General features: G+C 35.0%; 1 protein-coding gene across 1 annotated transcript; it reads right to left on the bottom strand.

Moving 5' to 3' along the window:
• Positions 1–235: 235 nt before the first annotated feature.
• On the bottom strand, positions 236–26,785 carry FNDC7 (fibronectin type III domain containing 7). The gene is made up of 12 exons (XM_051996544.1): positions 26,632–26,785; positions 20,337–20,591; positions 18,796–19,056; positions 15,738–15,995; positions 12,237–12,491; positions 9,871–10,128; positions 8,348–8,602; positions 5,217–5,471; positions 3,519–3,779; positions 2,330–2,359; positions 1,223–1,295; positions 236–529 (listed from the first exon to the last, which is right to left on the bottom strand). Exons 1-11 carry the CDS (start codon positions 26,783–26,785, stop codon positions 1,264–1,266), a joined length of 2,274 nt encoding a protein of 757 aa, XP_051852504.1. The 3' UTR covers positions 236–529; positions 1,223–1,263.
• Between the last annotated feature and the right edge of the window lie 512 nt (positions 26,786–27,297).

Below are 27,297 nucleotides of genomic sequence, written 5' to 3' on the forward strand. Positions count from 1 at the left end.
TCTCCTCTCATCCCCAACCTATGCAGTATATTTTTTATGTATACTTGCATATGCACCTATTTTCTCTCTGGGTAAACTGTAAGCCAATTGAGGGCAGGAATTGTTCTGTTTTTATCATTATCTCTCTAACATAGTGTCTGTCACATAATAGTTAGTGCTTTTGGGTTGATTGACTAATACATATGTATTTATATAAGTAAATTGTTTGTGGATACAGTAGATGTATATACTGAACTTCTCATAGTCCACAGATTGTAAAACTGTTATAACTGTGACAGTAAAGAACAGATGCTTAGAGAATGCATTCCATCTTTATGTCTCACCCAAAAAGTCACAGTGTGGAAGAGTAAATTGGGGACAGTAAATTGTCTATAATGTGGAACTTCAATTTTGATGGAAAAGTTTGCATTCATTGACTTCACTGCAGGGCTTTGACTTGCAAGCAGATGTGCATTGGCATTTGGTGTTCAGGAAATCTTAGAAGGAAGTGAAGCTGAAGAAGCTGGTGGGAGTTCGGGATTTCACAATCCTGTAGAAAGTTAAGGAACACTTTATAATTCTTTGGCATGGTCCAAATCATAGTGTTCAAACTCAAATTTTGCATCTCAAGTTTATAGTACTAACATATTCATGTTTACTATACTACCATTTATATGGGGTTCCTTATCCCAAACATCAAACATAACTTTCTCTATGTGTCTGCCTTTCTTTCTCTCTCTCTCTCTGTCTCTCTCTCTCTGTCTCTCTCTCTCTCTCTCTCTCTCTCTCTCTGTATGTATACACATCCCCACATCCCCACAAAATGATGTTTAAAAGGGGGAATGAGCTGCCTAATATACACTGGAAGATTGGGAGAAGTCCAATGCTGAAGCTTAGAAGTCCTTGTTCTATAGGTTGATAGTTTATCTAGCCTCCCAATTGACTGTCTCTCTTGGTTTCTCTTCAAAGCTTCTTTCTATAGGGAATCATCTTGATTATATGGAATTGTTCAAGGACGTTAGATTACTAAAAGAAAGGTAGAGTTGAAGATTCTTGTATAAAGAGGAAGGAACCGAATGTTGGTTCCCTCCACTGCCCTTTTTCTTTAACTTTCAGGTTTCTTATAAATCGTTTACAATTCTAAAATCAAATAGCACAAAGGCATTCTGCAAAGAAAAAATAGAATTTTTTAAAAATAGTCCATTTGTACACAAACTCCACAATTCCAATCCAAATTACTTACCTGCTTTACTGAATCCCTGTTTCCATCCAGAATTTGGTGCATTATTTTGCATTTCTCTTTCCTCTGAAAATCACTGAATAAAAGACATAGAAAGTAAGGGAGTAGCAATTTTTAGCTAAAAACAATAGCTGTGTAGGGATGTTTCTTTTTCAATCTTCTTTGAATCAGCATTTTTGGTTTAAAATACAGTTTTCATAAAACTCCATAGCAACTGAACAGAAATAGAGGCTAGAGAAACAATTCAGTCTTCCAGGAAGGACTGAGTCAGCAGAATATACTTTATCAGGGCTAATAGGACTTCCCTTTCTCCCTTCTTTCCAATCCATTTTCTTCCAAAGAATTCCTCATTTAGCTGATTTTGGAGAAGATGGATTAGGAAAAAGTGAATTTGTGTTGTGGTGTCATAGCCAACATTTTCCCTAGGCTGCATTCTTGACTCTCTAGATTTTCTTTACCAAGCCTCTTGGTTTATGGAAACCTACTTTACTCCTGGACTTCTCATATTGGAAGTACCCTCAGCCCCAGTGGTCTCTCCCTTTGATTGCCTGGTTCCTTTCAGAATATCCATTTGAAGGAGAATGACGAGACTAATCACAGTTTTCATTCCTGATTCTCTGGACTTTCTCTATAATGCCTTTTCATCAGCTACTGTCATCTCTTCCACTCCTTTCTTGTCAGTTTCCTTTTATGTATTGTCTTCCTTCATCAGAATGTAAGCTCCTTGAGGGCAGGGACTGGCTTTCTTTCTGTTTATATATGTGTATATAAACATAGGTATGTATATTTATATACAATTCATATATGATATTTTATATATAGGTATGCACACATATGCCTATATATGTACCTACATACACATCTATATCTTTATAGAGGGTCTGTGATTTTTATGCATTATGGGAGCTCCACCAACTTAAAATACAACTTACCTATAACTTGTAGTCTTAAAGAGTTCACTAAGCCTTAGATTAAGTTATCTTAGTCACATAATTGACATCAAAGGCATGATTTGAATCTGCCTTCAAGTCCGGGCTCCAGCCACTATATCATGTGGTTATATCAAAATAGGCACACACATTTTAAAAATAATTAGTGATAGGGACTTACCCATTCCTACTGAACTGCCAGAGCAGGTTACTGTAATAAATAAAAATTCATAAAAGTTTAAATGGATACAAACACATTTAAATTGATGACATAAATCACTGAATAATTTTACTGTAAAGAACCTAATTTAATCAACAGAACAGGGAAATAAAAACAATGCATGAATCACAGGAATGAAGTAGATAAGAGGACCAGACCCAGTAGTTCAAATTGTGTCTTTAAATTTGCGGGAATTTGTTTATTTGGCTATTTATGTTATAACAGAGTTTTTGTTTTTCCTTTTTTCTTTTCTTCTCAAAACAGGTGGTAATAGTCGTGGTGTTTGAGGCTGAGGGGAAGGAGAGAGAATGGATTTTTGTTGATTGAAAAAATTGTACAGGAAATTGAAAAACATTGCTTCATAGTGGGCCTGGAATCCCAAAAACTTATATTTAGATTCTACCTCTAATTTTTGTTAGAGTGACGTTATGAGCAAAGCACTTAATTTCTCTAAACCAAGACAGGTGGTATGGTATAATGGCTAAAAAATGGGATACAGAGCTAATAACTAGGTTAAAGTTTCATCTCTAAGTTACACTGGCTATATGAGACACTGAGCTAGTAACAACCTCTCAATACCCTGGTCAGTTCTCTAAAATGCAAATTGCTTGTGCAGCATGATAAGTGTGGAAATATGTTTAGAAGAACTGTACATGTTTAACCTATATTGGATTGCTTGCTATTTAGGGGAAAGGGGATGCGAGGAGGAAAGGAAAAAATATGGAACACAAAGTTTTGCAAGGTTCAATGTGAAACTATTTTTGCATGCATTTTGAACAATAAAAAGTTATTCTACAAATTAAAAATAAATAAATAAATAAATGAAATACAAGTTTCTGACCTGTATTGGGAGGAGGGAGTTTCCTTATTTGGAAATAAGTTCCAAATAAGTTTCCTTATTTGGAAGTCTCTTATATGGATGCAATTACACCTTCAGTCTTATAATTAACCAGAACCTAACCCCTATTACTTACTCATTAGGTAATTGTGAGGTTTACAAGCTAAATGCACATAAATGCCTTTGCAAGTCTTAAAGTGCTTTATAAATATGAGTTATTATTATTCTAGTCTATCCATAATTTTCCAAATAGCAAATAAATTTATTGTCAAGGAATTCTGGTTTATGACATGGGATGTAGTCTCAATTTACCTGAATATATTTTTTGGGGACAGAAGGTAAGTTTGGATCCCGTTTCATCAACTGGAGACACCATGACTGTATATACATCCCCACAAGGTATCTCAGTGATATCACAGTAACTAAGTGCAGAAGTCGGGGTACAAGTGAAAACGCCTTTAGATCCATAAAGTTCTGCCCTGTAGTTTGCAGACCCTAAGGAGGCTCTCCAGCAGATCTGAATACCATTATTGCCCAATCGATATAATTTCACCCCCAAAGGGCAACAGGCACCTGAAAGGTAAAGTCTGTATCAAAATTCCCACTTTTTTTTTTAAAGAAAACAAAAGTTCTCTACTCATTTAACATCTACATGATTTTGAACATCTAATAAGATAAAATATCACTTCTGAAAAGTAGCCACTAGAGTAGAGTAGTTAAATTCCATAAGTACAGTTTATATGCTGTATCTGTGGCAACATGATGTGATTAAAAAATCCCTGGGTTTGGAGTGAGGGTATTTGTGTCTCAATCTTAATCAATTCAGCCATTTACTATCAAGATGGAAGGAAAAGAGAAGGGAATAAGCATTTGTATTTAGCACCTACTATGTCCCAGACACTGTACTAAGGGCTTTACAATTATCTCACTTGATACCACACTGAGCGAAAGGTGCTATTATTATCCCCATTTTACAGTTGAGGAAACTGACAAACAGAAGTCAAGTAGCAGGATCACACAATCAATAAGTGAAGCTAGATAAATAATTGTAAAGCTCTATCCACTGTAACTTCCACTTAATTCAATTCAATCCAGTAACTGTTAAATGACTCTCCTGTGCACTGTGTTAGGTTTTAGAAAGAGAAAGATAAAAACAAAACAGTCTCTACTATCAAAGAGCTGATAGTTTACTGATGGGATAGAGGCATAAAGTTTGTATGTGAGTAAGTAAATACAAAGTAATATAGAATTATTTCTAGAGGAATAGTGCTAACAGCTGGGAAGAATAAGGAAAGCCACATGTAGGAGAAGGCACCCAAGATGAGCTTTAAAAAAAGCTAGAGGTTTCATCAGGAGGCAATAAAAAGACTTTAATCTTCCTGAACCTGTTTCCTCATCTGAAAAATTAAGGGATTGGACTGGGTGACTTCTAAGGCTTCTTTTTTTTTTTTTTTTATGTACTGCATGGATCTGAGTGTTATTAAAATATTTTTTTCCTTTAGGGTAAAAATATCTTGGAATTTCCAGGGCAATTTGTTAATTTCCATCAGAATACCTTTGAAGCTTTAGTCCCTAGGATTAAAAATAATTGCAAACAAAAAAAGGTAGACATTTTAGATAAAATTAATTCACAATATAAGTGTACACAATAGAGATGTAGCATGTATTTATATCTGCATTAGATATACATAGATAGTTAAAGCAAAAGGGTTTGTTCCCTCCCCTTCTATATATGTATGTATGTACATATATATGTTACTTATATATAATATATATACACACATATACATACACATATACACATATAGTATATATACTTATATTTATTCATGTTCTTTCCCTCTAATAGACCAAAAATTCCTTGTAGCCAGGGATTATTACATTTTTGTTTTTTGATCTCCAGTGCCTGGCACATGGTAGCCATATAGTAAATGCTCATTCAACAAATGAACAGGTAAATTCCCCACTGATTTAAATGATATTTGCTGCCAACTTATAGCAAATACTTACTGGAAGAATAATCTTGGTAGGTGCAAAAAGCAGTCAATCCTGTAGCACTAATAGCTTTCAGAGCCACTGTATAATTGGTGCCACAGCTGATACATCCCAGGATACAGTGATTTTGCAGAGTATGACACTTTGACTGTCCTTTGTGAGACTCTAAAATTATCACATAGGTTTGTGCCCCTGTCCCAATAGTCCAGCTTACATTGGTTACAGACTGGGTGATTTGAATTATTGTCAGGTCTGCTGGGCAACATGGCACTTCAAAATGAAACACAAAGAGAAAAATAACTTGATTTCATGTTCATTAAGTTATTATCTTTAAATCTATTAGGAATTAAGTTCATGCTTGTTATGTGTCTTAAACTAAAAATGTCCCAAACAGAATTCATTATTTCTCTCCTTGAACTTTTCTTTTCCTTAACTACCATATTTCTATTGAGGACACCTCTATCTTTCCAGTCTCCTACATTTGAAATTTCAGAATCTTCCTCAATAATTCTGATGCCTTAATCATACCCTTCCCAATCAATAAAAATCCAATTGCCAAATCTTTTAGATTTTATCTTCCCAACATCTTTTGCATCTATCCCTTTCTGTAGTTGCCTACCATATTCACACACACACACACACACACACACACACACCATTTCTAAAAATAAGATGAATGAAAGTAGGGCAAGCAAATGGAAACTAGAATCATCCCACTTTACTATTTGATAGTATCTTGTAAAATGTGTGGGAAAGGAAAAGATAATACATGTATGTATGTATGCTAATTTGGCTTAACCCATTATCATTCCTCTCTTGGATTACTGAAATAATCTCCTAATTAGTCTTTTGATTTTCAGTTTCTCCCCTTTCCAATTCATCATCTGTACAACAATCAACCTATTATTCCCCAAAAATGGATTTTCCCTTGCCCAATTCCATTTCTAGGCTCCTTTTTCCTACACTGGCCCCAACTATTTTCCCCACATTGATTTCACTTTACTTACATCCTTGATGTTCCATCTAATCTGGCATACTTGCTGTTCCTTATACATGACATCCTATTTCCTGCTTTCATGAATTTGGGTAATCTGTCTTCCATTCCCAGAATGTTCTACGTCCATTTCTGCCTTTTAGAATTCCTAGAACCTTTCAAAGGTCAGTTCAGTTCTCTCTTGTTACCTTAAGCTTAGCCTAATTTCAGCAGTGCTAGTATTTTCCCTCTCTAAATTCATCCTGAAATTATTTTAATTTACTTTTCCTGTATATTGTATTTGTTTAACTATTAACAAATCTTTTCCCAAAAATATGTAAACTCCCTGAGGATATGGACAGTTTTGTTTTAACCTGTGTACCTCCAGTACCTAGTACAATATTTTACACATTAATGTATTTGAATTGAATTATGTATCCTGAATTTTAAAATTGGGTAATGAATTTTTCTTTTTCATTTCTTCAGATGTACTTATTTATCCATAGTAGTTATAGTTAAGAAAAGCAACTTTTTCTGACAAAAGGACCTTTACCAACTTTCCTGACTTCTTTGATTAATTAGACTTTTATTTCATGTAACACTTTACAACTATATACATACATGTAACACCTAACAATTTACAAACATACAAGCACACACACACACATATATATTAATCTTTCTCACTAAAAAGTCAACAAATTATGCAGTTTATTATGATGATTTGAAACTCTCTTAGCCAGTTAAGATATTTATAGACATTATAAACATTTATAGATAGCTCTCAGTTATTCAGGGATTTATAGAAGTTTTGATGTTTTCTCCTAATCCTCATTCTGTTGCTTTTTAAGATGTTTTATGACTATTTGACATTTCTAAAAATAAGATGAATGAGAGTAGGGCAGACAAATGGAAACCAGAATCGTCCCACTTTACTATTTGATAGTGTCTTGTAAAATGTGTGGGAAAGGAAAAGATAATAATTATTGACTAAAATGGATGGATTTTCACAATTGATTAGAGAAATGCAAATTAAAACACCTTTGAAGTACCAGTATATACCTTTCAGATTGTTTAAGATGACAGGAAAAGATAAAGATAAATGTTATTTATTTTTAACTAATTCATTGTTATTAGAGTTGTGAATTGATCCAACCATACTGGAGAGCAATTTGGAATTATGCCTAAATGACAATCATATTATGCATACCCTCTGATCTAACAATGTTTCCACTGGGTCTGTATCCCAAAAAAATCATAAAAAAGAGAAAAGGAACCACACGTGCAAAAGTATTTGTAGCAGCCCTTTTTGTAGTGGCAAGGAACTAGAAACTTAGATGCTCAACATGACTGAACAAGTTATAGAATGGAATATTATTGTTCTATAAGAAACAATCAGCAGGATGATTTGAGAAAAGTCTGGAGAGATTTAGATGAACTGATGCTGAATAAAGTGAGTAGAACCAAGAGAACACTATACAGAAACAACAAGATTATATGATGATTAACTCTGGTGTATGTGGCTCTGCTCAACAATGAGTAGATTCAGGCCAATTCCAATAGACTTATGATGGAGAGAGCCATCTGCATCTAGAGAAAAGACTGTGGGGACTGTGTAGATCACATCATTTTCACCTTTTTTTGTTGTTTGCTTGCTTTTTTTCTCACTTTTTTCCTTTTTGATCTGATTTTTCTTGTGCAGAATGATAAATGTGGAAATATATTTAGAAGAATTATACATGTTTAACCCTTATTGGATTATTTGTTGTCTAGGGAAAAGAGGTAGAGGAAAGGAAGGGAGAAATATTTGGAACATGAGGTCTTACAAGAGTGAATATTGAAAACTATCTTTGCATGTATTTTGAAAATAAAAAGCTCTTATTAAAAATTTTTTAAATCCCATCAAAAAATAAAATAAAATAGGTGGATTTCTCTAATACCCGAGTTTGTGGTATGCAATTTGTTTGCTAATTGAATTTACTAAAAAAAAATTTAGGGATCATGAAGTGTTTTCTGAGTCTTATGCTCCATTTACTTATGCTCCATTTCCCACAGTTCATTCTTTTGCATGGTATTGAGAATAGAAAATGTTAACAGCAACACAAATCTTAAGACAAATCATTATCGTTTCTACCAAATTCAACATTTATTTAAATGATTTTTGCTAACATACCTGTTTCTAAAGGCACACTGTAGCTTGGCAAACTCTGTCCTGCTTCTGTTTGTGCCACAGCACTTAAGGAGAAAATAGATCCACAAGGCAGGTCAACTATTGTACAGAAGTCTCTGGAGCTTGTGCAGTGGTAGAGTCCAGACTCCCCTTTCGCAGTTACTATATAAGTAGCTTCATGATTATTGGCATTCCAGTGCACATTAATGATAGGAAAAGTATCCTTGGACACATTTTTTATTTCTGGACTACAAGGAGCTGAGAGAGTTTGGGTTATTTTCTTAACCAGCATATGACAAAACAGACTAGGAATTTTTCTGGGGAAAGTACTACAAATTTCATCTAATACAAGTGACAATATATGTGAATCTAGACAGTACTATTATAAGATGGGTAATACTTAGGCAATGAGATTACATACAACTATTAAAATGTTAAACTTAAGACGCATACTAGCTTGAACATTTAAAAATATCTTGGACCCTCTTTTCTCCCCTAAAGCCCCCAATCTTTAGGTCATTTAAAAGCTTAAAGTTTTAGCTTTCATGGTATTAAAACTGAGTTAGGCAATTTATGAATGACATAGGAAGCTCTGAATAGCAATTATGTCAATTATTGAGAACACTTTTCACTCTCTACCATAGTCACAGTTTTCTTTGTCTTTCTTTTATTTACTTTTCTCCTTTTTTTTTCCTCTTATTCCCCCTTTCTTCTTCTCTTCCCTTATTTGTCTTTTAGCACTTAGCATAGGGCCTTGCAGTAGATCCTTAATAGAAGTTCATTAAATAATTGAATTTCTTTCCCTTTTCTCATCTCCTTACTAAGTCCTAGTTCTATCTCATAGAGCCGTTGGGAGCACCAAGTAAAATTATGTATGCAAATAATTTTGTAAACCTTAAATTTCTAGAAAATAAGTCAATTGTCATCAATATCATCATTATTTTTATTAGTTCACTCAATGTCTTTGTTGTGGTATAGAAGTGACTCTGGGATCTCAAAGCTATGCCAGCAATAGCACAAATTCTGTCCAGTCCTACAAAGTTAGAAAGACCCTGCTCATTGTCAGACTATGTTTGTCTTCAGACTACTATCCCATCAAAGTTCAGAGATACTCATCAATAAGATGACCATAGATTGATGAATATTTTCCCCACATAAACTCTCTTTTTCTTTTTCTTTCTTTTCTTTTCTTTTTTTTTTTTGCTGAGGCAATTGGGGTTAAGTGACTTGCCCAGGGTCACCCGACTAGGAACCCATATAAACTCTCAAAGGCTGTCTATTGTCTTAAAAGAGATTTGAGTTGACTCTATAAAGCTTATACCCAAAGAGACAAAATCACAGATGCATGAAGTATCAAAATAATCATAATCACCACCATTATCGGCATTAGTAGGCATTACTTTGTATGTAGACATTATTTTTTTTAAATTGCTGGTTCCTTTGCTAAAGGATGGATTTATATGGGTCAATGAAGATCTGTCTGCTTTGAAACCATTACAGGATTTGGAATAAAAGCTATACTGTACCTGTTGTCACACATTGAGGAGCACAAGATGTATTGCTCCCCCTGATTTCACTGAAAGAATATACAGTGACATTGTACACAGTGTCACACTGCAAGGCAGAAAGAGTGCAAGCAGTAGCAGTGTCATTGCACTCAATCATATGACTCCTATCAACAGCTTTTGTTTCATACATTTCAGCACCACGGACAGGAGACCAGACAAGCTCAACTGTATCACTGGACACAAACACGGGGTTAATGTCACTAGGACAGCAAGGAGCTAAAGGGTATAAGCACAGAGAGTGACTGTTAGTAACATGAATGGTGACAGTTCAGTCATGAATAATAATGGTCAGTGTGAGACATGCTAGAGTAGGTCTATGCTACTAAGAATCTGTCTCTGCTATTGGGAACACCAAGTAAAATTATGTATGTCAATAATTTTGTAAACCTTAAATTTCAAAAAAAAGTCAGTAGTCATTAATATCATCATTATTTTTATTAATTAACTCACTGCCTTTGTTGTGATATAGAAGTGACTCTGGTATCTCAAAGCTATGCCAGCAATAGCACAAATTCTGTCCAGTCCTACACAGTTAGAAATATCCTGCATAATAACTCACTGTCAAACTATGTGGTTTTTATTTTACCCTCCATAAAATAGAAATAATACCTGTGATATACTTAACTCAATAATATATCATAAATATCCAAAAAAATTCAAGTGGCATTGGTCAGCTTTTATAAACCTGATTTTCTGTGGCAGAGGGAATATTAATCTCCTTTTCTTTTTTTTAGGCCCATCATCCATTCCAAATGTCAAGAGAGACAAAATTTTAAAAGAAGCTATTATTATGTAAATAGATTTTGGGAAAACCCTAAAGAACCTCACTGAAGATTTCTGGTAAAGATATGATTCTATGGCCTGTCCATGAAAGGTCCAGAATTTCCCTAATAAAACCCTTTCCCTTTAATCTTTCCCAAATTTACTGACCCATCAAGGTCCAACTCAGAACTTATTTTCTTCATAAGATTTTTCCTGATTGTTTCAACACATGTTGATTTCTTCCATGAATAACTACAGCCCTGATTCTTTCATTATGTTACTTCAATTCAACAAGTATCAGTTAAGCAACTTGTGTGTAAAATATTGTTTTAAACACTGTATAGGTTACAAAGATGAATTATCCTAGCCTTTAAGAAGCTTTTTAAGGGAAAGATGAAACTTTTAGACAAAAATTCTATATAATATAGAAAGTAATCAATATAAAAGGAGACATATGATGTACGATGTGAGCATTTCTGGTAGGAGGGACCAGGAAAGGTTTCAAGGAATTAATGGTATTTAAATATAGCCTTGCAGGCTAGCCAGGATTTAATCATGGAAGATGTTGTTGGATGGGAAAGATGCAAAAATAATTAAATATCAAGACAGAGAAGGAAAGACCAAAGTATGTTTGGAGAGGTCCAGTAATTCGATTTTCTAGAGCACGTGGTGGAAGATGATGCTTTAATAAAGATAGCTACGAGAGGTGCTATACATCCTAACCATTAAGTCTGCCATGCTAAGAAGCTGCTGGAAGGAAGCATCAGAGATTCTAGCCGCTACCAGAATAAGTGGGGAAAAAAGCATCTGAAGGAGCCATTAATGCCCAAAGATCCTGAGTTCTCTTAGCTGACTAGACATTGATTTTTTAGAAACTGGTGAATGGAAAAGCACTGGGAATTCCAGTTTGGTCCTGAGGGAAATGACTGATGGAGAAGTTTGAATATAAGCAATTTAATCATTTTCCTGGAACTCGAGGTTTGGATACATACATATGGTATTGGTTTGGCTAGAGTTACAGATCTACTGCATGTATGGGAGATATTTTGATATATTTAATTGTATTCCTTTTGTTTCTATGGTTATAAATAAGAACAATATATAAAGAAACCATGTTTATATGATCAATTCCACTTTTCTGTGCTAAAGTGATATTGTTGAAACACAAGCCAAAGAGAAGAATATAGAAATTCAGGGGTTAAGAGCTGAGCCAAAAAACTAATTTGATAAATCAACACAGATCACACAATCTGGACTAACACAAGTCACCCCAAAAAAGCTAGAGAATAGCAGTAGATTTCTGAGAACCATAAAAAGTTAGGCATTTTCCTGTGGACCTTCTGATGTCAAGTGGCACATATTATTACTGAGGTGAATTGGAGATTTTCAGCACCCAATTCTTATTATTGGATCAGGCAAGGGGGCTAGCAGTAACACTGTCAAATTTTCCACTCTTTATTAAACTCCTCTGAGTAACACTAAGTGAATTCTGCACGGGAATGAATGATTTGTGGTGTCTGGTGAATCCTTACACCCCTAGGTAAGTATCCCATGCTACTTACCTGTTGTGTAGTTGAACACATCACCCAGAGGGCTCTGCCCTGCTTCATTGTAGGCAAAGACACTAATGAAGTATGTGAAACCACAATTAGATGGAAAACTGCATTGGGTGAATGATGTGTTACAATGCACTTCCAAACCATCATCACTTTTCACAAAGGCCACATAGTAATCTCCAAGTTCAACATCAGTCCATGATACAGACAGGTGACCAGGATTGTCCTCTTGGATTGAGATGCTTCTGGGTGCACAAGCAACTAGGAAAGCATTTAAAGGCAAAGAGATTTTATCTGCTTTTTTTTATCATGACATAAGACTTCAGAACAATTCAAGATAGCAACTGTTTAAGTTCTGTTACAGGCCAGGTTTAATAAATTGCATTGTAAAAAGTGGGCAATAAATCAATATTAGAAAAGATTCTTGAGGAGCCAACAGATGAATTTCATCACTTATTATAATAAAATACAATGAAGTATTCAGATGTTTTTTCTTTGATGGAAGGGAGGTATTTCAAATATTACTTGAAATAAGCGGGACATTTGGTAGGGCCTAAAATTCATTTGATTAAAGAGCAATTTTCATAGCAACAAGAGCATTAATTCAACAAACATTTATTAAATATTTAAGTGTTCAAGATGTTGGGGATATGAGGATAGATACTATTAATAACCTGCAATTAAAGAGTTTATAATCCAGTGGTAATAGTATATATGTAGGGGCTGTGGGAGGAGAAAGAATATGCAAGCTCAAATAACTATTTTGGGACAAAGCAGAATAAGTGCAATGGAGAGTGATAAGTATGCACAAAAGAGATTTAAACAAATAGTTTGAGGAAAGATAGGAAAATACGAAAGTTAAAGAAGGCTCCAAGAATCAGGAGGTGCCGGAATCAGCTCTTAAAAGAAGGATTGGATTTCAACAGAAAAATGAAGAAGTGGAGTCTTTTCAAGGCAGGGAAATAAAGGCTTAAAGATAGGAGAATTCAGGCTGACTAAGACTTCACCTTATCTACTTTAAATGGTTTCAATTGGAGACTAGAATCAGGAAGACCTAACTTCAAATTTAGCCTCAGATACTTACTAGCTGTGTAACTCCATTTACCTTAATTTCCTCATCTGTAAAATTTGTGGGAGAAGAAAATGACATATAACTCCAGTACCTCTGCCAAGAAAACCCCAAATAGGGTTGTAAAGATTCTGAATTGGCTGGACAATAGCACCAAAGTACTTTCCTTATAATATCAGGTGTCCCAAAAGTCTTAGTGCTATTTTTAGTTTTAATAACGTAAAGACTTTTAGGTCCACTCTATTGAATCAAAATAAATCTCAGAGTTAAAAAGAACCTTCATGGACATGTAATTCAACTGATATCTGAACAGGAATTCTTTCTACAACATACATGAGAAGTAGTCTAGCCTCTACTTGAAGACCTCTCATGAGGAGGAATCCTACTGGATGCAAATCATTACATTTTTAGCTGGCTGTAATTGTATTCTTAGTTCAAGCCTCATTTTTTTTTTGTTTTGTTTTTTGGCAACTTCTACTCATTGTTCCTTGTTCTGACCTCTGGAACAAATCAGAGCAAATCTATACCGTCTTCCAAATGACAATCCTTTGGATACTTGAACACAGCTGTCACAACTTTCTTTCTTCCTCCAAGTCTTCTCCAACATCTCTAGTTCTTTCAATTAATGCTCATGTTATAAGAGCTTAAGATTTTTCTTGAGATTAGTTGTTCTCCTCTGGACATTCTCTAGCTTAGTTTTTTAGTCTTATTTGATTTAATCTGTTATATTGGATTTTGCCCATACCAAAGGTGGGACAAATCTACACTCAGTGTAAAGAAGAACGAAGTGAAATGGGTAACTATTTCATTGTTGTCATAATTTTTAAAGAAAATATATCTGTACAAAAAGTCTTTCTGATTTTCAGATAGCACAACAGGTAGCAACTGGTATGTTATATTTTCTATAGTTTCTGGAATGAAGCTTAGAAAGAAATATATAATACTATCCACAATGGACAGATAAGAGATCTAATATGATATAACTGTCACTCAGTAGTAATCAGGAAAAGTGACATATTGTTTTTAATGTCATGAAAAATTCTAGTGAATAATCATAGCAAACCAATTGGAAATAGAAGTAACTGTTTGTTATGTCTAGGTTTTAGTAATGCCTCATTATCTGACAACATCAGGAAATAAAAATCTGGAATGAATGAATTTTCAAAGAACCTGAAGTTTTGGCTTTTTAAAGTCCCCAGACTATTTTAATTCTAGCTTTTTAAAAGAAGGATATGCCCTTTATTTATATTTACTTTCTATTCGTGCAACTGGTATAGCCTTCAAGAACTCAGAATCACTTACATCCCATTATGAAACATCAGAGTAGGCTTTGAGAATTCCTTTTTATTTGTACAAGTAATAAAACAATTTTAAAAATAAAAATATAGAAATATTCCAATATGCACATATTTCCTAATAGTTGGGGCTATTCTAAAGTACAAGTTGCCTTGGAAGGAAGCAGGTTTTCCCTTCATTAGAAATCTTCAAGCAAAAATCAGATCACTTATTGAGTAAGTTATAGAAGGTATTTCTTTTTCAGACCTTGAAGGTCCCCTACAACTTTGAAATTTTTTGATGTAGGGAGCAGCTAGATGGTGCAGTAGATAGAGCACCACCCCTGAAGTCAGGAGGACCTGAGTTCAAATCTGATCTCAGACATTTAACATGTTCTAGCTGTGTGACCCTGGGAAAGTCACTTAACCCCAATTGCCTTGGGAGGAGGGGGCAGGGAGAAATATTTTGATGCAGAGTCCACTTTTTAATTAGGAATTCATTCTCATAAATACCAGATATATGTAGCCTGGATTCTGTGGTAAGAAAAAAGAACATTGTTTGTAGTGTCTCAGGACATGAATTTAATACCATTTCTGATGGATGTGGCCCTCTTCAACAATGAGATGAACCAAATCAATTCCTATAGAGCAGTAATGAATTGTACCAGCTACACCCAGTGAAAGAACTCTGGGAGATGACTATGAACTATTATGTAGAATTCCCAATCTCTCTATTTTTATCCACCTGCATTTTTTATTTCCTTCACGGGCTAATAGTATACTATTTCAATGTTTGATTCTTTTAGTACAGCAAAATAACTATTAGGACATGTATACTTATATTGTATTTAATTTATACTTTAACATAATTAATATGTATTGGTCAGCCTGCCATTGGGGGGAGGAAATGGGGGGAAGAAGGAGAAAAATTGGAACAAAAGGTTTGGCAGTCATCAATGTTGTAAAATTACCCATGCATATAACTTGTAAATAAAAAGCTATTAAAAAAAAAAAGAATGGGCTTCATTTTGTAAGGACAGCCCCCTATTTCATAAATTGCTTCTTTCAGTACACTCAAAAGAACCTTGGCCCAAGGTTTTTGGAGAAACATTATTGGCACCTTGACCAATTAATCTCATGATAAATATGACATATTTTACCTACCAGTCTTTAAGTTCACTGTTGCTGTTGAGTGACTAGACCCAGCATCATTACTTGCTAAAATGGAAAGGGCATACTCCGTTCCACACTGGAGAGCAGAGATAGTGCAGGAATTAGACACAGTACTACAATTCAGTTTTGAAGTCTCACTGGAGGCCGTCACAGTATAACTGAAAGCTCCTTCTGTTGGCATCCATGAAACTGTTGCCTTCCGAGTCCCACTATCAAAAGACACTTGGATGTCTGCTGGAGCATGAGGACCTAGAGTTTTTTGGGGGAGATTTGGGGTTTTTGAGAAACAATTTAACATGTTTCACATTCCATCAAAGAATCAAGGTAAGATTTGGTAGAAGTTCAGATGTGACGGTACAGGCACTACTAGGAGGATGGAGGAGAGTGCATCTCTTGGGCTTAGGGTTTTGAGTAATAATAGAAGACCACAGTTATTTTACATAAATATAATAATAAAACCAGCTTACCTAAAGAGGCCTAAACTGTCCCTGGTCAGATACAGGTCAAAGGTCCTGTGCTAATCAGTTATGGAATTGGCCCTGTTATTATTCCTGAGTTTCTTCCCTGGATAAGATGGAGAGACTTAATCTTAAAAAGTGGGCAACCATATGGAGCAGTGAATAGAGAATGGGTCTGATGTCAGGAACACTCATCTTTATGAGTTTAAATCTGGCCTCAGACCCGTCCTGGCTATGGGACCTGAACAAATCATTTAACCTTATTTTTACCTCAGTTTCCTCATCTGTAAAATAAATTGGAGCAGGAATTGGCAAATCACTCTGGTATCTTTGCCAAGAAAACCCCAAATGGGGTCACAAAGTGTGGGAAATGACTGAACATCAACATTTATATATATATACATATATACACACACACAAATATATATATATATACATACATACATACAGGAATCAACTTTGAAGATCAACTCTCTCCACAAATCTCAGAATCTAGGTATTCCTGGAAATGAATTCCAGCAATATTCTACCTTGGTATGGGAATTGGGGTAAGACACATAACTTCTAATTCCTCATTTGTAAAATGGATAGTATAGTACTTGCTATAATTACTTGCCAGGGTTGTTGAGAGCATCAAATTAAATGATAGTCATGCAAGTTATTTTACAGACTGAAAGCATGGTACAAATGTAAGCTATTGTTGAATAATAGATTTAAGTAATAGTAAAGTTAAAAAAAAAAAAGAAGAAAGTAAAAGGAAACAGTAATCTTTAAATAAATCTAAAGATTACTTATGACTTCACAGAGAGCTGAATTGAAGAAAAAAAGTATTAAAGATCTCTGTCAGCTGCCAAAAACTGGGACTCAGATTTCCTGAGCCCTAACCCTGGTTCTGCTATTAACAAGAAGTCTACTCTTAGGAAAAAAATGTTCACCTCTTTGGAAGTCAAATTCCCTCATCTGTAAATAATGAGTACATTCTAAAATGTCTGCAGGATCCTACATTTATTGCTCTCATACCCAAAGATTATATGAGTATTTCAGTATTTCTCCAGAGATGATATTGATGAAGATCCTAGTCTCATTCCTAGAACAACACAAGGACCCAGTATTTTGACACAGTAACCAACTTTCAATCAAAAGTATTTCATTTTTTAATTTTCCTGAAGGCAATTTCCCCCCAAAAAACACACATGCCTTCTCTTTGTTTGGATACTTGTAAAGCAAAACATAGTACAATCACTTTGCAATTGACAAAAGTCACTCTCATATAAACTATAAATGATATGTATGATTTCTTTAAACTTTTTAGAGTTTTCAATAGCCTCAATTGTTCTATAGTAAAAATTATATAACTCATACATTTTCCCCTGAGAATATGAAAAAAATAAAATGGTAAATAAAGAATAAACTACTTTAAAAACAACATTTTATTAGATTTTCACCCTACTGTCCCTTCCAAATCTCTTATTCTGTATTAAAACATCTATATCTAATTATCTTTGTGTTTCTATATTTATATAATGTACATATGCATATACACATACATAATATACACAAAATACATATGTGTATGCTACATATATGTATATATTCACATATCCGTGTGTGTGTGTATGCACTGAATTTTAAGTTCACAATTACTGATGGCTTCCTAGAACAACATCATGCTTTGCTATGTGGTATTGGATGGGTGATATATTTGAAAAAGTTATAAATGGGATTGGTGATAGGCCACATCTATTCAGAACAACCTTTCTTATCACATTCAATAATTATTTTAACACCTATAAGAAAGCTCCAAGAATATTGATTATGTGATCATAAATATCAATAGATCTCATATGAGAACTATTAAACTATGAACAGGTCTAATTCTCCTAAAACAGAGGTACCGTACCTTCAAGGGCTTTTTGAAAATGGAGTGTGCATAAAATGGAGGCTCCTGCAGTCCTTATAATATGGGTTGAAGTAGCTTTCCGTGATTGTAAAATTCCTATCTACTGAGTCCCAAGGGTAAAGATCCCTGTTTGGTCACAGCATGGGCACTATGAAGTGTAGGGGTGAGAAGGGAAGGACTTTCCTTCCCATGTTCTCTCTTTTATTCCTCTGAGAAATCATTCTCCTATTTTAGATGTTGAAAAATGACTGAGACTGTGTTGTATAGAAACTGATCTAAGCTATAAACTTAATCTTCCCCTCCCTAGAAACTGAGGTGGTACAAGGGAAAAGAGGAGGAAGATTATGTCTCTCACATATTGAGGGAATAACTTTTTTGTATTTGTAATTAGATTCTTTGAAGTAAATATTTCTGCTAATTTGACTGTTAGTGGCTAAGGAAGCTCTTTATTTGGTAGAACACTTATTACTAAAGATAGAAGCCATGTTCAGAGAACCTAGACCTCCCTATCCCAATTCCCTTAAGGGTATTGGGAACTCTAGGGATAGGGTGAAATATAATCTACTTGGCCTTCAGGTGATGGGGACCAGTGTTCTGTGTTACATGTGAGCAACCATACTCTCTTTTACTAGTTCTTAAAAGTTATTATAACATTATGCTGAGCTAAATGATGGTTTTTAAAAGGGCTTACTTGTTCTCTGATTGTAAGTAGAATCGTCTCCAGGAATCCCATTAGCATTCCAGGCATATGCCTTTATGGTATAGAGCGTTCCGGCATCTAAACTGGTGAAGGTCAAAGAGGTGTTGGTGGTATTCTCTTTCCACATCCTACCCAAGCCATTAGAACGCATGATGGACACAGAGAATCCGACTGCCATGGATACAGCTTCCCATTGCACCAGGATTGAGTCAGAACTAGGAGAACTCACATCTAAGACAGGGGCAGCCAAGACTGAAAAGGTAGAAAATAATTCACTTTCTTTGACACTTACATATGCAAATTGCTTCAGAAAAATCAAAGGTAGCATAATACAAACTTAAAACAAAAAAAGCAAGTAAATGTGGGATGATCATTTACATTGCCAAAGAATTCTTTGCTTTACAAAAAAGATTCATAGGAGGTTTTTTTTTTTTTTCAAACAGTTAACTCTCCCACTATATCTAGGCGTTTGTTTACAGATTACTAACTACTCCACTGAAATCTTGGTAGGAGAGAAATTATAAGTATTAGAAACCACTGACAGTTGTAGATGAATCAGAAATGAAAACTGAAGGATCTTTGGAATTTGTAGGATGGCACAATGGAAAGATCACCAGTCTAGGAGTCAGGAAAACTCATCTTCCAATCTGTCCTCAGCTACATGTGACCCTGGGTAAGTTGCTTGCACATGTTTACCTCAATTTTCTCACCTGTAAAATGAGCTGGAGAAGAAAATGAAAAAGTGCTCCAATATCTTGGCTAAGAAAATCCCAAATGGGATCACAGCGTTGGACATGATTGAAAAATGACTGAACAATACCGATGGAATTCAAACATAAGTCAGTGGGAAAATATATTTGAGTTAGACACAACTTCTCAAAAACACTCATTCCATATCAAGATGCCTTTGTATACATTTATATTTGATAATTAATGTTTCCACAAAAACCAAATAAGAGCAAATCTCGGTAGATGATTCAATATATGTCAAACTGTTATAAAATCCCACTCAACTAGGCTGTATTTATCAGTGGTTTTTGGGAATATGAACAAGTAGGAAAAGTCACTGATTTCATTAGACAAAAAAGACCTTCTGGTGTGGGAAGTGATTTTGCCAGATGAAGAAGATTGTAATTTCTGATTTAGTAAATAAGTGTCAGGAGGTTATAGGAGTCAAAGAAAGCTTAAGTGACTTGTCCTAGGGTCATAATGCTTTGTATCAGAAGTAGGACTGGACCTGAGGTCTTCCTGGTACCAATTAAAAATATTTCCCTAATTTAAGCAGACTAATCCTTCTCAAGAAAGCCCTTCTATCCCATAATGACCTAATTTTAAGTAATCACATATGACATTTAAATTACATTTTTTCTCCCAAATAGATCCAACTTCACAAATAGTACTGTTTTTCATAATTCTGAGCACCAGATCTCAAAAATTCATTCCATGTCAAATTTTAATGCATATTGGCAAAACCAATTTCCAAGCAAGCTCACATTCTTTCCCTTATTTTTCACCCAGGTATTGATAATTACCTGTCTTTGCCTTCTTGGGAGCCGATGCCTGGCTTCTCCCTCCAGCATTGACTGATCTGATGGTGATTTTGTACATGGTAGCTGCCTTCAGGCCTGACACTGTGCCTGGTGAATTGGTGACTATTGTTTCAATGAAGGTCTCTCCATCTTGGGCTGTGAGGAGATAACTAGTAGCCCCAGGTACAGGTGCCCATTCCACAGTAATGCTGTTGCTAAGTTTGGAATAAGCCTGATCAATAATGGGTATTTCTGGAGCTAAAAACAAAACAAAATCAATAGTCAAATATATTAGTAAGGGACATAGACAATAACAATAACCACCTCACACATCCTTTTGTCTTTCAAATACATGTATTCTCATTATATTTTTAACAAGTTGTCCTCACCAACTGGGTTATGTAGTAGATGAAGCACTGGGCCTGGAGTCAAAAGGATCTGAGTTCAAATTTAATCTAGTTATATGACCCTGGGAATGACTGTTAACCTTTGTCTGCCTCAGTTTTCTCAACTATAAAATGGAGATAATAATAATACCCACTCCCCAAGATTGTTGCAAAGAGCAAATGAGATATTAGTATTGTTTGGCACACAGTAGAAACCCAATACCTTTTTAAAAAGATTGATTGCAATAATTTCTTTTTTTTTAAAACATGATAAAAATGTGTAAATCCAATGTAGGCATACATATTTATACAATTATCTTGTTGCACAAGAAAAATCAGATCAAAAAGGAAAAAATGAGGAAGAAAATAAAATTCAAGCAAACAACAACAAAAAAGTGAAAATGTGATCCACACTCAGTTCCCATAATTCTCTTTCTGGATATAGATGGTTCTCCTCATCACAAGATCAGTGGAACTGGCATCAGTCATTTCATTGTTGGAAAGAGTGATGTCCTTTAGAATTGATCATGGTATAAACTTGCTCTTACCAAATACAATGGTCTCCTGGTTCTGCTCATTTCACTTAGCATCAGTTCATGTAAGTCTCTCTAGGCTTCTCTGAAATCATCCTGCTGATGGTTTCTTATAGAACAATAATATCCCATAATATTCATGTACCACAATTTATTCAGCCATTCTCTAACTGATGGGCATCCACTCAGTTTCCAATTTCTTGCCACTACAAAGAGGGCTGCCACAAACATTTTTACATATGCAGGTCCCTTTCCCTCCTTTAAGATCTCTTTGGGATATAAGCCCAGTAGATATGCTGGTCAAAGGATATGCACAGTTTAATAACTCTTTGAGCATAGTTCCCAACTGCTCTCCAGAATAGTTGGATCAGTTCACAATTCCACCAACAATATATTAGTATCCCCATTTTCCCATATCCCCTCCAACATTCATCATTATTTTTTTCTGTCATCTTAGCCAAACTGAGAGGTGTGCAGTGGTACCTCAGAGTTGTCTTAATTTGCATTTTTCTGATTAATAGTAATTTAGAACACTTTTTCATATGACTAGAAATGGTTTTAATTTATTCATCTGAAAATTGTCTATTCATATCCTTTGACCATTTATCAATTGAAGAATGGCTTGAATTCTTATAAATTTGAGTCAGTTCTCTATATATTTTAGAAATGAGGACTTTATCAGAACCCTTAAATGTAAAAATGTTTTCCCAACTTATTGCTTCCATTCCAATCTTGTCTGCATTAGTTTTGTTTGTACAAAACCTTTTTAACTTAATATAATCAAAATTATCTATTTTGTGTTCAATAATGAATTCCAGTTCTTCTTTCGTCACAAATTCCTTCCTTTTCCACAGATCTGAGAAATGAACTATTCTATGTTCTTCTAATTTACTTATAATATCACTCTTGATGTCTAAATCATGAACCCATTTCTATCTTATCTTGGTATACAGTGTTAGGTGTGAGTCAATGCCTAGTTTCTGCCGTACTAGTTTCCAATTTTCCCAGCAGTTTTTGTCAAATAGTGAGTTCTTATCCCAAAAGCTGGGGTCTTTGGGGTTTGTGAAATACTGGATTACTATAGTTATTAACTATTTTGTCCTGAACCCAATACATCCTTGTTCCCTTCTCCTTTCCCTGTTCCCATTTTTTTTCTGCTCTTGGCCATCATCCTATCTCCTTCTTATCAGAACCCTAGACTTTGAACCTGGATCCCTTTGGTCTCATAGATAAGCTTTAATATGCCAAGATCCAGGCCTCTAAGTCACTTCTAAGCCAGCTCAACACATTGAAAATAAGGACTTACCCCTTTCCTTTTCCCCTTTGTACATTGTCTTCTATTAAAATGTAAGCTCCTTGGGGACAAGGGGTGTCTTCCTTGCTTATTCTAATATCCCCAGTGCAAATACAGTGCCTTGCATTGAACAAGCCCTTAATAAATGTTTTATCTATCCATCCATTTCTTAGATGAAGACACAGAGGAAAAAAAGAGGCAAAATGATTTACACAAAGAGACATTTGGAAAATACAAAGTAAAGGAAGAATTAGAGCTGAGAGTTGTTGACAATCATTTGGAGTAGTGGGGAGGGAAGAAGGAGGGAGTGTGAGAAATTTTCCCTTTGAAAAGGATTTAAATGACTCGAAAAGTAAGGAGGAGACTGAGAGAAAGATGAGATCAACAGTGGCCTTCTGCCTGTGGGAAGTCTGCCTGGAGCCAGCTACCTTGGGAACTGACCTGATTGGCTTTGTGGTAAACCCATTGGAACATTCTGCCTCCAATTTAAAATCATGGATTTTTAGAGTTAAAATTATATAGTTCAACACTGTCATTTTATAGGAAGGGAAATCAGTGAGTCTTTCAAAATAAAAGTTTCTTCCTTATCCCACACTTTACTATAGTGCCTTTTCATCTACTTATATGAGTCACTCACCCATGCAAAAAAAGAGAATTTTTTAAAACTCCAAATTCTTCTGTTTCTGGTCACAAACAACCATTTATTTCTGAACAATGGCCTAGGGATTTGGCAGCTACTCAAGAATAATAGTTCTACAAAGATGAACAATATACCCACTGTATGATAGCCAATCATTCTTTCAACATTATTCAGGTATGCTTCTCTCTTGCCATCTCTTAAAAAATTGTGACAGTGATTCTGTCATCAGAGAAGGAAGCATTGCCCTGAAGGCCCCATAATGTAGTAGGGAATATACTCTTTGTCGGAGACTTGGGAGGCATAGGGGCCCATACTGGCTTAGCTACTTCATAGCTGTGTGATTTTGGACAAGTCCACGAACCATTCTGGACTTCGGTTAATTTATCCCTTATAGTAGGGAAAAGTTCAGAATTGGAGGCAGAAACTTGAGTTCAAGTAAAACATATAGGATTATAAAGGAAACATTAAACTGAAATATTTATCAAAATATATTTTTTAAAGTTCATGCAACCTAGTTACAAACCTCTGAGGGAAGTCTTTCTTGGTCTTCCTAGTTGCTCATATAGTTTCCCTCTTTGAATTATCTTGTCTTTACTTGTTTACACACTATATCCTCCAAGAGAAGGTAAACTCCTTGACAGGAGAGGTCCATTTTTTCTAACACAGTACCCTGAATATAATATTTTCTTAATAAATGCTTGTTGGATTGGATTGGAGAACAGGGTATCCAGGAAGAGCGTTAAAAAAAAAAAAAACTTGCAGAAAAATCAAAGATGAGGCCTTTGGCCTAATCTTAGTATTTCCTGTTTCCTTCATTGCTCTTAAGAGAACTTGTTCTCCCAGTTCCAAAGGACCCAAGATGAAAAATGCTATCCACCTCCAGAGAAAGAACTGATGGAATCTGAATGCAGATAGAGGCATATAATTTTTCACTTTATTTTTTAGTGTTTTTTTTTCTTTTGATCTGTATCTTCTTTTACAACATGACTAAAATGGAATTATGTTTTGCATGACTACACATGTAAAATCTATATAAAATCGCTTACCATCTCAGGGAATTGGGTAAGGGAGAGAATTTGGAACTCAAAAAAATTCTTTTCAAATGACTGTTACAAATTGTCTTTACATGTAATTAGAGAAAATATTTTTTCCCTTAAAAAAAGGAAAACTTGCTCTCCAATGAACCAGCCCAATCATGGCATATTTGGAATGGCTATAAGCTCTATATAAAATTTTTGAACCACTAAGGAGCAGAGTGTTTGACTTTGAGGGGCAACTAACCGCAGGTCTTACCCAGAAGCAGAATGAGCAGCTGGCTAGATGGTATTATTTGAGACCTTCCTCTCTTCCCTATAAATATCTCTCATATAAGCCCACAATACTTATTATTTTAGGTTAAAGCAATAAAAGCTACTGTGGATGTTATTTTGGAGGGCTGACACATTAAGCCGCTATAATTCATTAAGTCCTTATTGAATGAATTTCAGATTAGCTAGTTACCTAGTTACCTAGCAGAATCATGTAGGAACAGTACATGGGGTAAGTCATTTTTAATAGGATATAAAGGGCAAAAAAAGGTTGCAGTGGAGACTTTTGGACTTCAGACTATATGGCTTCTCAGGAATCTCACAACTGGGATCCCTAACTGTCAGGTACAACTGAAAGGATAATCAATCAACAATCATTAGCATCAATCCTGAATATAATGCTAGGCACTGGATTTACAGTTACCTTAAAGGAATGGTAGCTGGTGGGAGATGCATATGATTGTAGATATGTAAACTTAGGGTAGACAACAAATTAAAAATATAACATAATGAGAGTTAAGGAGGCTGAATAATTGGAGGAATCAAGAAAAGCTTCTTGGAGGTGGCATTTGACTTGAGCTTTAAGGGTATCTGGATTCCAAGAGCTGAAGATAAGGAGGAAAACATGATGACATTAATAATATTAAGAGACAAAAGTCGTAATATTAGCATTTCTATAGTGTTTTATTATTCATAAAGCACTTTCCCACACAGCATTTTATTTGACGAGAATGACATCCCTTTGAGGTTGGTGAGATGAGAACTATTATTTCCATTTTGCAGAGCAAGAAACTGAACTCAGAGAGCACAAGTTTTTGGTAAAGTTATGATTAAATGGTGGCCCTGAGACTTGAATCAAAGCCATTAGATGTGTCCAGGACTATTTAAGCTATGGCATAGATAACTACCAAAAAAAACTAAGTTTACTTCACAACTTGCTTAAAGGACTAGCTCTGAATAGCTCTAACAAAAAGAGAAAATGGATGCTTCTGAATAATTATTACCATTTCATGGATGAAGATAAATCAAGTAACATCCTAAAAGTTATAGATTTGGAAGATTCACTATTCTTTCAGAGTAGGTTTGACCATGTTGTGCCCCTTCATCAACAGGCTCCCTATTACTATTCTATCCCTATTCTATGATCCAAAATAAATCTTCCAGGTAATAGATATTAGGTATTCTACTATGTAAAAATAAACAAGCACAACCATCTCAGTTTATGAAAATTTGCTTTCATTTTTAATGGATGGTAAAATTATATATATATACCAAAGAATTGTTTTAAAACAAATTTCTTTGTGATTTATTATCAGTAAATGTTTGGTCTCTTGATATTTTATATACCCATATACCAGAGGTCATGTAAAAATTTCTCAGAAGAAAAGGGGTCACAAGTGGGAAAGTGTAAGAAGGACTATGTGAAGTCTTTGAGGACAGAGTCTCTGTTTTTGTTTTTCTTTGTATCTCCAATGCTTAGCACAGTTCCTGGCACACAGCTGCTGCTTAATAAGCATTTTGTGACTGATTATCCTCTCGCCTTGTTTAGTCCACTGACAAGATTTTTTAAAAAATAATATTTTTCCTCAATTACATGTAAAACCAGCTTTTAACATACTTTCCCCCCCAAAAAAGCAAGTTCCAAATCTAGATTTAAAAAACCCCCAAGAATTATTAATTATATAGACACTTTACAAATATTATCTATTTGATCCTCACTACTACTCTAGGAAGTAGATGCTATTATTATCTCCATTTTACAGATGAGGAAATTGAGGCAGGTAACAATTCAGTGACTTGCTGGAGTCACATAAGCAGTATCTGAGGAAATATTTGAACTCGGATCTACTTGATTCCAGGCTCAAGGCAAATGTTTCTTATATATCTTATGATCCTATTCTTCACTAATGTTTAATGTTTTTAGATAATCATTTAACTTTAATTTGTTCTATATTCAGTTTTCAGGGAAAATAATCCACCCAATTTAAAATGACAAACAAAAAATTATGATTCTAGTGATAAGATCAATTGATTTGATTTCAACTAGGACAGACTATGAAGTCCCCAATCAGGAAAACAAATTCCCATTTCCATAGTAGTAACAGAACACTTGACGGGTGTAAGTAACCCGAACTAACCTGTTAATTGCATTGTCAGTGCTTCAGCCAGCAGCATCCCATTTTTATCGAGGGCATCCACTTTAATGCTATGGATGGTGTTAGGTCTAAGGGAGGCAATTGTGCCTAGGAATGTAGCATCATTGAAAAGGGCAAATATCGAAGGGCCTACCATGTTGACAGGAGTTACTGTGACCTTGTAAGACACAGCACCTGAAATCTTGGCCCACCTCAGATTAATGCTCGTGGAAGTCACATCACAAATAGAGATAGTGAAATCTGCTGAAAGGCCAAGAGATTCTCCAGTTAGCTTCCCATTACCTGTAAATAAACCTAGGTTTACTTAGACTTTTTTGAATGAAGATTGATTCACACATAGGTAAGAGTTAGTGAGGAGGATTAATTACTAGAACATCCTTAGCATATCAGTAGGAGTAAGAAAAGGAACCAGGTTGGCTTAAAGACAACATTCCCAGAAACCTTCAAATGATCAGTGGGACCCAAGAGAAAAAAGGCAGAGAATATAGGCAATTTATAAAGAACCATGAGTAACTGGAGTTCATTTTGTTGTTTAGCTCTAAACTCTTTCCTGTCTCTTTGGTAAGTTTCTATAAGTATGTGTCCACTCTCCCACTTAGAAAGCTTCTGGTGGAATAGCATGACCCAGATTTATGTGTAGATTATAAT

This window comes from Antechinus flavipes, chromosome 4 (assembly GCF_016432865.1).
Source record: "Antechinus flavipes isolate AdamAnt ecotype Samford, QLD, Australia chromosome 4, AdamAnt_v2, whole genome shotgun sequence".
Lineage (NCBI taxonomy): Eukaryota > Metazoa > Chordata > Mammalia > Dasyuromorphia > Dasyuridae > Antechinus > Antechinus flavipes.

What these genes read in the sequence shown, in the direction of transcription:
- FNDC7 (XM_051996544.1), bottom strand. Translation starts at nt 26,785, where the DNA reads ATGGTAGGCCCTTCGATATTTGCCCTTTTCAATGATGCTACATTCCTA. An exon ending in TCCCAAGAAGGCAAAGACAG is followed by an intron (nt 19,057 to 20,336) that starts GTAATTATCAAT and finishes CTACCTTTTCAG; the next exon opens with TCTTGGCTGCCCCTGTCTTA. An exon ending in TCCTCAATGTGTGACAACAG is followed by an intron (nt 8,603 to 9,870) that starts GTACAGTATAGC and finishes AAACTCTCTCAG; the next exon opens with CTCCTTGTAGTCCAGAAATA.